The sequence below is a fragment of the Nuphar pumila genome, chromosome 3, assembly GCF_984573655.1.
Source record: "Nuphar pumila chromosome 3, dmNupPumi1.hap1.1, whole genome shotgun sequence".
Taxonomy (NCBI): Eukaryota; Viridiplantae; Streptophyta; class Magnoliopsida; order Nymphaeales; family Nymphaeaceae; genus Nuphar; species Nuphar pumila.
In genome coordinates this window covers 77,370,916-77,384,721 of record NC_143251.1, presented here as the reverse complement: position 1 = coordinate 77,384,721, position 13,806 = coordinate 77,370,916, and the positions used below count along the sequence as shown (strand labels likewise).

Below are 13,806 nucleotides of genomic sequence, written 5' to 3'. Positions count from 1 at the left end.
GGTGGATAAGGTGATTGAAGTGGACGCACTAAAGTTTCTTGCACACAGGTTGAAAGAAGCTAACTCATAATTATAGTTTATAGCTAGGGCGTTGCACCATTTCTATCATTTTCAGATTATAATCCATTTAAAATTTATTTTCCTCTGCTTTTGTAATAAGCTTTATTATGCATGTTTGCTTTCATAATTTTTTTTTAAACAATAAAAAATGATTTATTTGGAATACTTGTTCTTACCCCATTCCTTGTGGTTCGACCTGAACTTTTGTGGTTATTTAAATTTGGTGTGTGGTTTATACTTAATTTTTATTGAAAATATCTTTGAAAATATTTAAAAAAAAAAGTAGACCATTTTATGTTTTATGTCCAAACGGATTCGTTTAGGAAATGTGGCATGAACTTCAAAATGTGGAACAATTGGCCAGGACCCCAATTACGAATCAACAAAAGCATCATGAAATTCCATTCACCAAGCACCAAATTGTAAAAGAGATTTTTCATAGACACCAACAACAGTAAAGAGTCGGTTTTTTCATCGCAGTTCCTCCAAAGAAAAACAAGAGGGAATAAATGAGGAATCGAGTCAAGAACAACACAAGGTTCCTTGGCTTGACATGGAAAAATGTAATTTTACACCACATCAAGGTCGACAATAAATTATAATAAGAGGTCTGTCTATCCGTAGCCAAGATCTCTTGCCACTTTTCATTGGGAAAACACAAAAGAAAAAAAAAAGAAAACAAAAACAAGTTGTTATATCTTGGTGCAAAAAAGAGGCCCAATAAGTTCACACCAGATTCCGCATCACCATCTTTCCTTCGACCTGAACCTACAAATACAAGAAAAGATAAAGTTAACTTTCACTTGACAGAACACACTATTGGGGTTTCATTGTTGACACTGCACCATGGATTGAACTGCCGATATCAGATAGATGCAGATGTTACTAGTAGTTCTGCAGCTTTATTCCCTTTTACCATGTTTCATGCAACTGGCAAGGGGCTTATGCATTATCATTTCCAAAGTTTGCCTTAGTTTCTTTCAATATATTTGTCAGAAAAAATAAAGTGATTTCTTAGTTCCCCATATACTTTAGACAGTTTTCTTAAAAAAAAGCAAGTGAACCATTCAAAATATGGCAAGGAATGTTGAACCATCATCCATCTTTCAAACAGAATAGGTCCAACCAATGAGGCCAGCCTCTTAAAAGGCAGCCTCCCATAGTGTTGAGCCACCCCATTACTCGTTGCATTGAGAGGAATAATGCTCACCGAGTGGGGAATGAGAAGCATCTTGTAGATACAAGTGCATCTTTCTGAACACCAAGCTACTTGTCAAATTAAGGACTTATTACCTGTCTGCATCTCTGTTGCCAAGAAAACCCCTCTCTCTACCCAGGAATCCTCTTCTGTCATCGGCTTTAGTCCACACATCAGGTGCTCCCCCACGAGAACGAGGCCTTTCAGAAAATTCCACACTTCTTGAATCCTCTGAGAAACCAGACTGAGAAGGTGGCCTCTCCAAATGGCCAACTCCAGTTCTACTAGACCCAGAGCGTGGCCTGTCACCTCTCTGCCCAAACCGGACTTTATCATCCAACTCCCGTATCAACAGTTCTAGCTCCTTCTCCTTTATAACCAGATCCTGTAGGCTTGGTATTTCGGCAGATTTTTTATCAGATTCTCCATTCAGCTTTACCTGAGGTTCTTTTGATAGCTCTTGCTTCAGCTGATTTATCTCATTCTTTAATAGTTTTTCCTCCATTGTCTCAGGTCTGAAGATTGTGCAGGAAAAAAGAACAAAATCATGAAAACATATTTTAGCATATTAATGAACTAATTTTTCAAAAGGTAATAAAGTGCATCACATCAATATACCCACATCCACTGAGATTTCCAAAAGAATAGTTAATGGCATATAGATTATCCTAAAGGGATGTGAACATAGCTATGAGACTCATCATTAAGATACAAAAGTACTACTTCTCATTCCACATATTACAGGCACAGGAGATGCCTCTACTTCTTCCTTTAGCAATCTTTAGAATTACCACTTCTTAGCTTTCAATTTTCCTCCAACCAAATGTCAATAATCCATCCTCCTCTCTTCAAAACAAGGGGTGCTTCTACTCTACATGTACCGACAAGAATTATGTGATTCTTATGGTTCAAGAAGATACAATGCACGATAGTTGCACACAGCATAATCTTATTCCTCATGCAAACCAACACAATTTAACCTGAAAAAACTTAGCCACCTCATTATCTAATTTCAGTGAAAGGCAAATCAGCAAATATCTTCACAGGATGTACACCTTCCAAGATTATCCTAGATAACTAACAACCTACTATAACTTGTAATTACCATATATGATCCTAGATCCCAGAAAATTTAGCAACCAATCAATGTCCAAAAAATTAAACTATAAAATTGTTGTTACAGACTTCATCCAACATCGGGAAATGGTAGGGCTGCACACGAGCCAAGTTTCAGCTGAGTTTAGGCTGGCTTGGGTCAGCTTGTTAAAAAAATAATTTTCAAGCTCGGCTCGAGCCAAGCTTGAACAGCTTTTGTCCAAACTCGGCTCAAGTTGAACCCAAGCTTGACTTGGCCCAGCTCGAGCCAAACATTTATATTTAAAAAATGTTTAAATGAATAGAGGCGAGGATGGCATTCAAACTCTCCATCTCTGTTGCAAAGGGTTAACGTCTTACCCATATAGGCAAGGCCTTCTTTTGTCTACTTTGTTCACATAATTTATTCATATACCAATACTAGGCACCTTACATAACTACACGAACAGAGCTTAATCAGGCTAACTGAACACAACCAAACTTGACTATCTGATCAAGCTTGGCTTGTTTATATGTACCGAGCTTGAGACCTTGCTCAAGCTCGGCTCATTTATCTACTCGGACGAGTTAGAGCCAACTTAAATGAGTCGAGCTCGAGCTAGCTCGGCTCATTGTGCACCCCTAGGAAATGGTAAATTCTTTAAACTTTGAATATTTATATCATATGACAGTCACAAACATGAAAAAGTCACAAACATGAAAATTTTCACAATTATTTCTCTACCAATTTACACAGAAATTTCTCATATGAACAGCTGGCAAAATCATACAAAAATATGAAAAGTTCACATGAAAATTTTTCTCTCATTTGTGCATGGGAATATTCAGTTTTTCCCATTTGGTAGAGAATTTTCACTTTCTTTTTACCCCAATTCCAAACGCACCATAAGACCAGTCATCCACATTTCTTATGCATGACTTTCGCTACAAGCCTACAATTTCTAGATTAGTTTTAGGGTGATTGGTGATCCAGCAGGAAGCCATGTGTACTAGCTTACCTCCCAAAATGGGGACCATTTGGTGACCTTCAACCTTGCCACTAGGAAATGGAAGCAATTTGATGAGAAGGATAAAAGAGAAAAGGATGGCCAGTAGAACCTGTGGTTATTTTTTGTCCACTTCCATGTGCAATACTAAGTCTTCTACAATTTGCAGTAAATCTTTTTGAATAAGCAATGTACAGTAAAGACTCCTAAAACCCTCTAAATTTCATCACTAGACAACTAGTGATCTTCAAAATGCCTTTGTAGTTTGTACTTATTGTGATTGTTTATATTCAAGACACCACCTAGCTACGACTAAGAGTTCAAGCACACTTTCCTTGGTAACTCCACCTAGCTATGACCAATGTTACCAAAACTTGGAAGTTCACTTCCCAGGAAGCTCCTTTTAGAAACACAAAACCACACGCTTCTTTTGTGCTTCCAAAACTTCATAGGAAACTTACTTCCAGGGAATAGAGGAACCTTGCTTCTCCCAAGATGAAATTAAACTTTCTTCATATTGTTCTCATGAAAAGAATATACTTTTTTTTTAATTTGTATTTTTATGATAAAATCTTTATATACAATGAATATTTTCTACGAAAATATCTATAATTCATTTTAAGTAAAGAACATGGATTTTAACCAGGGTTACCGATGTTAGAAAATGACTTGAAAAACATTGGGTTCAATAATGAACCCATACCTATGCACGTGAAGTGCAAATATACCCATTAAAGGGAAACAACACAAGCACATAATGTGCTAACACATAAAACCCATAAAAAGGGAAAAATATGACATAAAGTCATAAGTTGCATATCATTGAAGAAATAATGGAGAAGGGGTAAAAACCCCGTTACAATGGAGCAAGAGCTCCCTCAAGGATTAAGAAATACAAAGGGGAGAGCCCCTATTTATAACAACAAAAAGGAGCCTTGGAGGGGCTCCACTCATAGACGTTGGAGCCCCTCCAACGGTCACAAATGTGACCGTTGGAAGGGGCCCAACGTCTATTTGAGTGGGCCCCCCAAGGTACCTTTTGGTACTTGAGAAAAAAGAAATAAAAAATAAAAGAAAAAGAAAAATAAAATAAATTACAATCACATTCATAAAGTGAATGTGCGTAAAACAGAGGAAAAGACTAAAATACCCCTACGGCTAAACAAAAGGAAAATATATATTTTATATATATATATAAATAGGAGGATACATATACATATATACCATATATACATATATACCATATATGTATATGTATCATCTTTTATATATATAAAATATATCTAATTACAACAATGGAGGGATACATTTTAACACCCCCCCTCAAGCTTTGCAGGGAAACGAAAAGATTGAAAAAAGGGCAAAACTCCACGAGGCTTCGGCAAGGATGCAATGAAACTTGAAATAGCCTTCCTCCAATTGTCTTCAAATGATGAACCTATTTCCCGAACCATCCAGGGTACTTCCCTTTGTCCTATCTCCAAGATCCTGAGAAAAGAAAACAACAAAGAACAAGTAAACAATATCTTTGCACTTACTCAAAAAGGAACATTCCTAACAAGGTGCAAAATTTATGCATAATATGATAGTTACTTTAGTATGAAACGAAAAATTTAGAAAACCAAAGTTTCTAAATCATACATTATGTTAAAACAAAATGAGCGGAAGCAAATTATGCAAAAATGGCAAGAATGCATAATGCATTCATAAGATCCACCATTGGACAAATATAACCCCATAATGGGGAATAACAAAATGATCCACTAAGGGATACCACAAGAAGCCTACGAAGAGGCATAACATACATATGCTTTATTGAATGAGAGCCCAAAAAAGGACATAAAGAGCATATGCATATACGAATCATTATATGAATTAATACTCAAAGAACTAAAACATGCTTCAAACATGTAGTGAAGTTCCAAATAAGAGAAACGAAGTCTCCAAGCATACTTTAGGCAAAATAAACCCAAGAGTTCACAAGGTTTTTAAAAACATTTATGAAAGTCACACTTAATTGAAAAAAAACATTTTACATATAAGGGTGGCAAAAACCATAAGTACTTAATATATAGATTAAATGCTAAGAAATCAACTTGATATGCATATCAAAAAGATGATTTACTTGAAAAATACAAGTCATGAATGGAATTTTGCAAATTTCAATAATAGTTTATTCATTACAAACAACTTCCTCATTAGTCCTCCAAAAACCCATAAATCAAGCGTATAAGCTACTAGATCAAGAATATAAAGCCATTAAAGGCCAAAGACACACACAAAGGTGTGTAAACGAACCTCTTGTCTACATATAATAATACTTGAAATAAGTGCATCTACGACAAGAGCAAGAGAATACATGCCAACATGGACTAAAAAGTATCTCTTGTCTACGTAAAAATACACTTAAAACCAAGTATGTTCAGCTACTAGAACAAGAGTAATAAGCCAACCATGGGCTAAAACATAATACATCTCTTGTCTACATAAGATGACACTTGAAATGAGTGAAATAAGCCAACCATGGGCAAACATCTAAGCGACTAGAACAAGAACACAAACGCCAACATAGGCTAAAATCACACACCATGGTGTGAATCAACGTGCCTTGTCTACATATAATAACACTCAAGATAAGTGTGTTCAGCTACTAGACCAAGAGAGCAAAAGCCAACAAAGGGCTAAAAACACACGAAGGTGTAATAAAATTCTTGTCTACATATGATGACACTTAGATAATGGGCATAAAAGGAAAAAACTTTTGAGGCAATAAACTTGTAATGAAAATAAACCTCGAATGAAACAATATTCCTTTTAAAAAAGAATACTCATAATAGCATTTTGGAATAAATGCAAGTAAAACGTATCTTCAACAAGATACTACAACCGATAAAATAATATTCTTTAGAACAAATATGTGAATATACACACCAAGAACACTTGTGAAAAAACACAAGAACACATGTGCACAACGAGCATATCATACGGAATCACAAATGTGCAAATGCACTCATAAGATTCATAAACAAATAAAAGGTTGGGCTATAATCCCAAAACATCTTGATTTTAAATGTACCTTAAAACATTTAAGGTTTCAAATACCATATGTCCATCACATTTACATAGAAGCATCCATAATATCAATGGCACAAGAGAAAAAATGAGTGACACACTCATAATTAGAGATCAAATAACAAATCATTTTAGAGTCCCAAGGTGCCCATAACTCACCTCAACAACCATCTATAATATGGAAGGTGGACAATCTAAAAATGATACAACACGAGGTGCCCATAACTCACCTCGACAAACATCTTTAATATAACAATACTAAGGCCAAATAAATGATGCATTAAATAACATGTGATGGACAAACATAAATGCCACAAAAGGGCAATAAACACATAAGGAATCATTTTCCAAATAAAAGTTTTTACAAAGAGGACCGATTAACAAATTGAATCAAAGGTCCAATATAATCCATCAAAACAATTTTGCATAAACACGAATTATGCTTAATCTTCAAAAGAAGTCTTGTACACCAAAAAAGGCTTATTATGCAACATAACATGAAATATTAAGCAACATCATGTGTATGAACCGATTTGGAACAAACAAGCCTTAACTATGAAAGACATAAGGTGCAATTAAATGGTGAAGTTGGTGAAGTTCAAAAATAACAAACTTAGGCCAATATAGGCATTCATAAAGATGGTGAAGTTTGAAAACTTATGAAATCTACTATTGCAACTTAAAAATGATAAACAATCATGAAATCTTCATAAAAGAGTATATACTCACAAGAAGATTATAAGGACCGAAAGGCTCCTTAAGGAGAGTTTGAACAAAAAACATATACAACTCCCAAAGAAGGAGAAAACTCCATTAAAGTGGAAGAAATCCCAACAAAATAGATTCATTAACAAAACCTTATGATAAGTAAGATTGTACTATGGCTTAAATAAAAAGTAAACATTTATTGAGGAAAAATTTAACACTCTTAAGTTTTATCAAAAAACATGACTTAATAGATTATTACCTACTCCTAATGAAATAAGTACACAATAAACATTAGTGAAGACCATAACTTTTGTAATGAAATATGCAGAAAAGCAAAAGAGTGCATTAAGCACTTACAACATTTACTAATGAACAAACAAAAGGGCAAACACCAAAACCCACAAGAGACAATCACAACATAAAAATATAAATGTCTCTTATTGAAAAGAGAGAGAACTCTCTAAATGTTGAAAACATCCTTAAGAGTGTAAAGATGGAAAGAAAATCACCATATTCCATAAGACCATTTTAAAACTTAATTCAACTGGTATTATAAAAAAACTTTCTTAATTAAATGTTGCTTATATAAAACGGACACATAATATGGAATTTTTCATATATGCCAAACATTTTTCAAAAAACTACATTTCACAAGCATTTTAATCTTAACATACCTTTCTTTAAAGACTAAACATTCATATAAAGGTATTTTCATAAACAAGGTTAGGTTTAAAATGTAAATTCAAAGTTCCAACGGTCATAAATTTTTACCGACCCATTAAAGCAAGTTTTGTGCAATCATATATCTAATTTTTCGCCAAACAAGTTATCATTTAAAGTTTTTCAAAGAAAAACATACAAAAACGATTCAATGGAGTAGCAAGTAACTCAAAAAAAACATAATGACAAAAAGCACACATAAAGAAAAGAACATATTACATTCTTCATACAATACTCAAAGAAATAGAATGCATACCGAATAACTATAAGAAAGACAATAGAGAGAAACGAATACTTCACCATTTTTCTTTAACAAATTCTTGAATACCACGCTTCCCGATGCACCAAAGAGCAACTCGATCTCAACCTTGCTCTGATACCATGTTAGAAAATGACTTGAAAAACATTGGGTTCAATAATGAACCCATACCTACGCACGTGAAGTGCAAATATACCCATTAAAGGGAAACAACACAAGCACATAATGTGCTAACACATAAAACCCATAAAAAGGGAAAAATATGACATAAAGTCATAAGTTGCATATCATTGAAGAAATAATGGAGAAGGGGTAAAAACCCCGTTACAATGGAGCAAGAGCTCCCTCAAGGATTAAGAAATACAAAGGGGAGAGCCCCTATTTATAACAACAAAAAGGAGCCTTGGAGGGGCTCCACTCATAGACGTTGGAGCCCCTCCAACGGTCACAAATGTGACCGTTGGAAGGGGCCCAACGTCTATTTGAGTGGGCCCCCCAAGGTACCTTTTGGTACTTGAGAAAAAAGAAATAAAAAATAAAAGAAAAAGAAAAATAAAATAAATTACAATCACATTCATAAAGTGAATGTGCGTAAAACAGAGGAAAAGACTAAAATACCCCTACGGCTAAACAAAAGAAAAATATATATTTTATATATATATAAATAGGAGGATACATATACATATATACCATATATGTATATGTATCATCTTTTATATATATAAAATATATCTAATTACAACAATGGATGGATACATTTTAACAACCGAGAGCGCCATAGCATATGGATTAGCACAAAACGTGGCACTTCCGAAATGTGCGGGGAAGCACGCTTCCCAATTTAGGGGAAGTATTCTCCCCCCTCGCTTCCCCTTATTTTTTTCATGTTTTTTTCCTTGCTTTTTCTCTTTTTTTGCTTCCCCTTCACTTCCTAAGTCGCTTCTGGTTCGCTTTCGAGACGATTCCTAGTTCACTTCTAAGTTGTCCCGCACTTCCCGTTTCTTAAAATTTTGGAATCGCTTCCCGCTTCCCACTCCTGCTTGCTTGATTTCAACTATATTTTTATATTATTTTCTACTCAGTTCCATTGGTGTTTCTTACTTGTATCTCATTATGCTTCCCCAACACTAAATGCTTCACCCATCCAAGCATTTCCTAGACACTAGCTTCTTGCACCACTTCTTACAATAGTCATATGGCATTCTTCAAACATAAAACGAAGTAAGCAGAATTACAAATAATAAAGTGTAAAACACTTACAAGTCCAATAATCGACAATTACAAAGAGAATAGCCAAGCACTCAAGTGCATACACAAATCCACTAAGGGACAATGCCAAAAAGGCTAACAAAAATTTAAGTATTATTGAATAGTGAGAGAAAAGGAATGAATTACATGTAGGGGTTGCACCCCTATTTATATACACAAAAGAGAGAGTAGCCATTGGGAGCTCCCCAATTCATAGAATCATTGGGGAGCTCCCAACGGTCATAACTATGACCGTTGGGGCCCTCAATGACTCCATGAAATGGGGGGCCCAATGTACACAAAGGAAAATAAAATAAAATAAAAAGAAAACAAATAAGAAAAGACAAAAATAGTTGTTTCTAATAAACAACTATTTAATATATGTAAAAAGACAAAAATAGTTGTTTCTAATAAAAAATTATTTAATATATGTAAAAAGACAAAAATGCCTCTATCAGGCAATACATAATATATATATATAATATATATATCAGTGTTATTAAAAGCACGCCTCAAGGCGCAAAAAGCGCGCCTCGCCTCAAGGCGAGGGCCTTTGTGCCATGAGGTGTGCGCCTCATAGGCCTTGAGGCACACGCCTTGAGGCTAGGCGCGCCTCGGATTGAGGCGTACACGCCTCTTTTTGTTGTAGTTCATGCACAGAAAATGCATTCAACTATTCTAATTTATTCTTTTTGTTTTCAGTTAATGTGGAAAACCATAAGCCCCTTAGTAAAGGTGCTGCATCGCGCAAATTTATACCCTCCCGCAACCACGCACCGCAATTTTGTTAAAGTGCCGCTCTTTGACACCTCTTCAGTCTCCGGCGAACTCACCGAGTTGGTGGGGAAGGCGTGCAAGGAGTGGGGGTTCTTTCAGTTGGTGAACCACGGGGTCCCACCGAAGTTTCGACGGAGGGTGGAGGCCGACGTGGCGGAGTTCTTTGGGCTGTTGTCAGAGGAGGGATGAGAAAAACCCGCTGGGCTACTACTACGCCAAGCACCACAACCACCACCACTTCTTCCACCACGGAGGAAGAGGAGGAATCCAGCGGGTCAGCCAAAATTAGGGAGGAAGATAAAGGCGTCGGAGGGGACGCTTCGGTCGCCCCTGAACAAGCCCTTGGGGGAGCTCACGGAGGAGGAACCGCTTTCCTACCCCGACTGCGTTGGAGGGCTCGTGAAGGAGGGCGGAGGTGGCATCCCGGTGGTGGAGGTCGGGACACAAAAGCAGCAGGGAGGATGGAGGAGACCCCCCTCTGTAAGATGGTCATGTCGGAGTCTCTGACTGTAGTGGTGGTTTGCGGAGGATGGCCCAACGGTGGAGCACCGACGAGTAACCGGAGAAGGTGGAGTTGTGCCGAAACTAGCGACGGTGGTGGAACCTGCAGAAGAAGAGGAAAAAAAAACAAACAAAATGAAAAAAAGGGGTCTGAGATGGGTCGAGAACCCTTGCACGTTTTTTAGATAAAATTACGATATTACCCTGATCTCAACCTATGTTTTACAGAAAGAGGGCTTTTATTTTTCAAAAAAATAATAAACAGTTCTCTTCTGAAAAATATAGAAACAGAGTTGTAGTTTGAGAATTTTTTCAGAATTGGTTCTTTTTTAAAATTACAGAAAAGCACCTATAATTTTTATTTAACTAAAAAAGTTTTAAAAATTATGTTTCATTGTTCCGATTTATTATTTTTGCTCAAAACTATTTTTTGATTTTTCTGATTTTTATAGAAAAGTGCTTTTGGTTTGTAAAATACCTCTCAAAACTTTATCCAAATACGTTTGGATCTTAATTGGATCAAGTTGGTATATGTAGTTTCTTATAAACTTAGTTGGATCTGATAAAAAAACTTTTTTGACCCAGTTATGATCTGTTTTAGATCTCTATCTTGATATGGGAGCTGTTAAATTTTTACCATGCATATATATTTTGATTTAGAGAGATATGTGTGTTGTATTTTCAAGCTTACGAAGAAAAATCCTAAGGCTTAAAGTTTTATTTTTGATGAACTCACTATTCTTGTTTGGGCTTAAATATTGGAGATATGTGTGTTGTATTTTCAAGCTTATGAAGAAAAATCCTAAGGCTTAAAGTTTTATTTTTGATGAACTCACTCACTATTATTTTTGATGAACTCACTATTTTTTGAGATTTTTTATTTCCTGTTGGTTGTTGCTTCATCAATAAAGATTTTTTTTTTATAATTTTAGATATTTTTTTATAGTTTTTTTAAGTTTTTTAAAAAAAAAACTTTGAGGCTTACGCTTTACGCCTCGAGGCTTACACCTCGCCTCAGATTTTGGTGGAGCGCCTCGCTACGCCTCAACGCTTTTCACAACATTGATATATATATATATAACACTTCCCCTCAAACCTTACGGGAAAAGAACCGAAAGTTTGCTAAGAAGAAAGAGAAAATGACTTTGGTAAAGAAATCGGCCAACTGATACTTCGAAGTGACATACGACAATGTGATAGTTTCTTTCAGATATTCATCACGAACATAATAGCAATCCATCTAATATGCTTGGTGTACTCATGAAAAGTGTGATTGCTTGCAATATAAATTACACTCTTATTGTCACAGTACATCTTCGATGGTGGTGAGATGATGATTCCCATATCACTAAGAAGACTTTTAAGCCACACTACATATTCGGCTTCCGTTGAGGATAAAGATACTTTTTGTTGCTTCTTACACCTCTAAAAACTCAACAAATCTCCTAAAAAATACAAAAACCAGTAGTTGAGATTCTATCATTTGGATTACGACCTCAGTCAGCATCAGTATAAACAGTTAATTCAAAAGATGAGAAATAAGATAAGGAAGGCCCTTTCGAAATAGTGTTTTTAATGTATTACACAATCTTCATTACTGCTGCCATGTGCACTGTGGTAGGAGCATGCTGAAACCGGCTAGCCGCATGAACAACATAAGCAATATCAGGTCGGGTGATGAAGAAATAAGTGAGAGATCTAATTAATTGACAATATGGAGTAGGATCTTCAAGTAGTACATCTTCGAGTCTTAATTTAGCATTTATGACTTCTAAGGTCCCCACCTTCTTTTCATCTGACAACCTTGACTTAGCACATATGCCAGGAGGTAATTTCATTTGAGAGAGAATATATCTTTTAGGAGAGTAGGCAACTTCAATTCCTAAAAAACATCTCAAGAAATTCAAGTCAGACGTATCAAAAGTTTTCTTTAAGATTGATTTAAATTCAATAACTCCTTTGTCGATTTCTGAGAAGATCATATCATCAACATATAGAAGAAGAATTACAATTGTAATACTTGTTTTCTTGACAAAAAGAGCAGTGTCAGTATAACAAAAGATAGATCCTAAATTGATCAAAATATTACTAAATTTGCCATACCAAGCCTGAGAGCTTGTTTAAGGCCATAAAAGTTTTTTTTAACTTTTAAAACTTTTTGTTTAAATTCACCTCTAGAGGAAGTTTCAGCTTGCATACTTGTCATTCGTGCTATTGGGGCAAAGGTTTCCTCGTAATCTATTACGTATTCTTGAGCATACCCTTTGGCAACTAACCTTACTTTATATCTTTCTAATGATCTATCACTTTTGGTTTTAACTTTAAACACCCAGTAAGTTTATTGTCAAGTGAAGGATCAACTATTTCCCATGTGTTTTGGCTTTCTTAAGAGCATTAAGTTCAAATTTCATTGTTTCATTCCAATGAGAGTATTGTTTGGCATCATTATAATGAGACAGTTCATAATAAGAGTGAAGAGTTATTAAACACACTTTAAAGTTTGAAGAGAATGAGTCATATGATACAAATCTACTTGGAGCACTAGAGATACGATTTGATTTTCTAGGTTGAGATTCTTCTAAAGATATGTTTTGAGAAAACTTGTCAAGAGCACATGGATGATTACCATCACCTTGTCTAATATACACGTGTATCATTTGATATATGTTCATCAAATTCTCATGTTGATCACTATCCTTATTCATCAAGTGGATGCTCACTACTAGAGCCATTGTCAAAAGATTCAAATACCGCAATAGAGTCAGACTCATCATTTCTTGGTAATAAATCAAATAGAAATGCATAATCAATTTTTTCTTGAGATTCTTTGCTATCAAATCCATTTTCATTTTCAAGAAAAGTAACGTCTTTTGAAACATAAAGTTTGTTATTTATTGGATCAAAACATCGGTATCTTTTTTTATTTTCTCCATAGCCTAAGAAAACAAAACACACTCAATGGCATTTGGGTATAGTTTATCATTTTTATGAATAACAACATAATACATGCAACCAAAGATTCTTAGTCTTTTAAAATCAAGAGTCATTTTAAAAAGCTTTTTAAATGGAAAAACATTGTTTAATGAGGACAAAGGAGTTCTATTAATTAAGTTGACGTTAGAATGGCTTCGACCCAAAACTTTTTTGGAATATCCTTTAAAATTAAAAGGGTCCTAGTGGTT

At 35.2% G+C, this 13,806-nt stretch overlaps 1 protein-coding gene across 1 annotated transcript in view; it reads right to left on the bottom strand.

Moving 5' to 3' along the window:
• Window positions 1-540: 540 nt before the first annotated feature.
• LOC149843058 (eukaryotic translation initiation factor 4B2-like) overlaps window positions 541-13,806 on the bottom strand; it is a 30,900-nt gene continuing 17,634 nt past the window's right edge. Inside the window, exons 2-3 of the mRNA XM_089999568.1 lie at window positions 1,354-1,773; window positions 541-828 (exon numbers count right to left, since the gene is read on the bottom strand). Coding sequence (XP_089855694.1) covers window positions 804-828; window positions 1,354-1,773 — 445 coding nt within the window. The 3' untranslated portion in view covers window positions 541-803. The remainder of the gene's footprint in view (window positions 829-1,353; window positions 1,774-13,806) is intronic.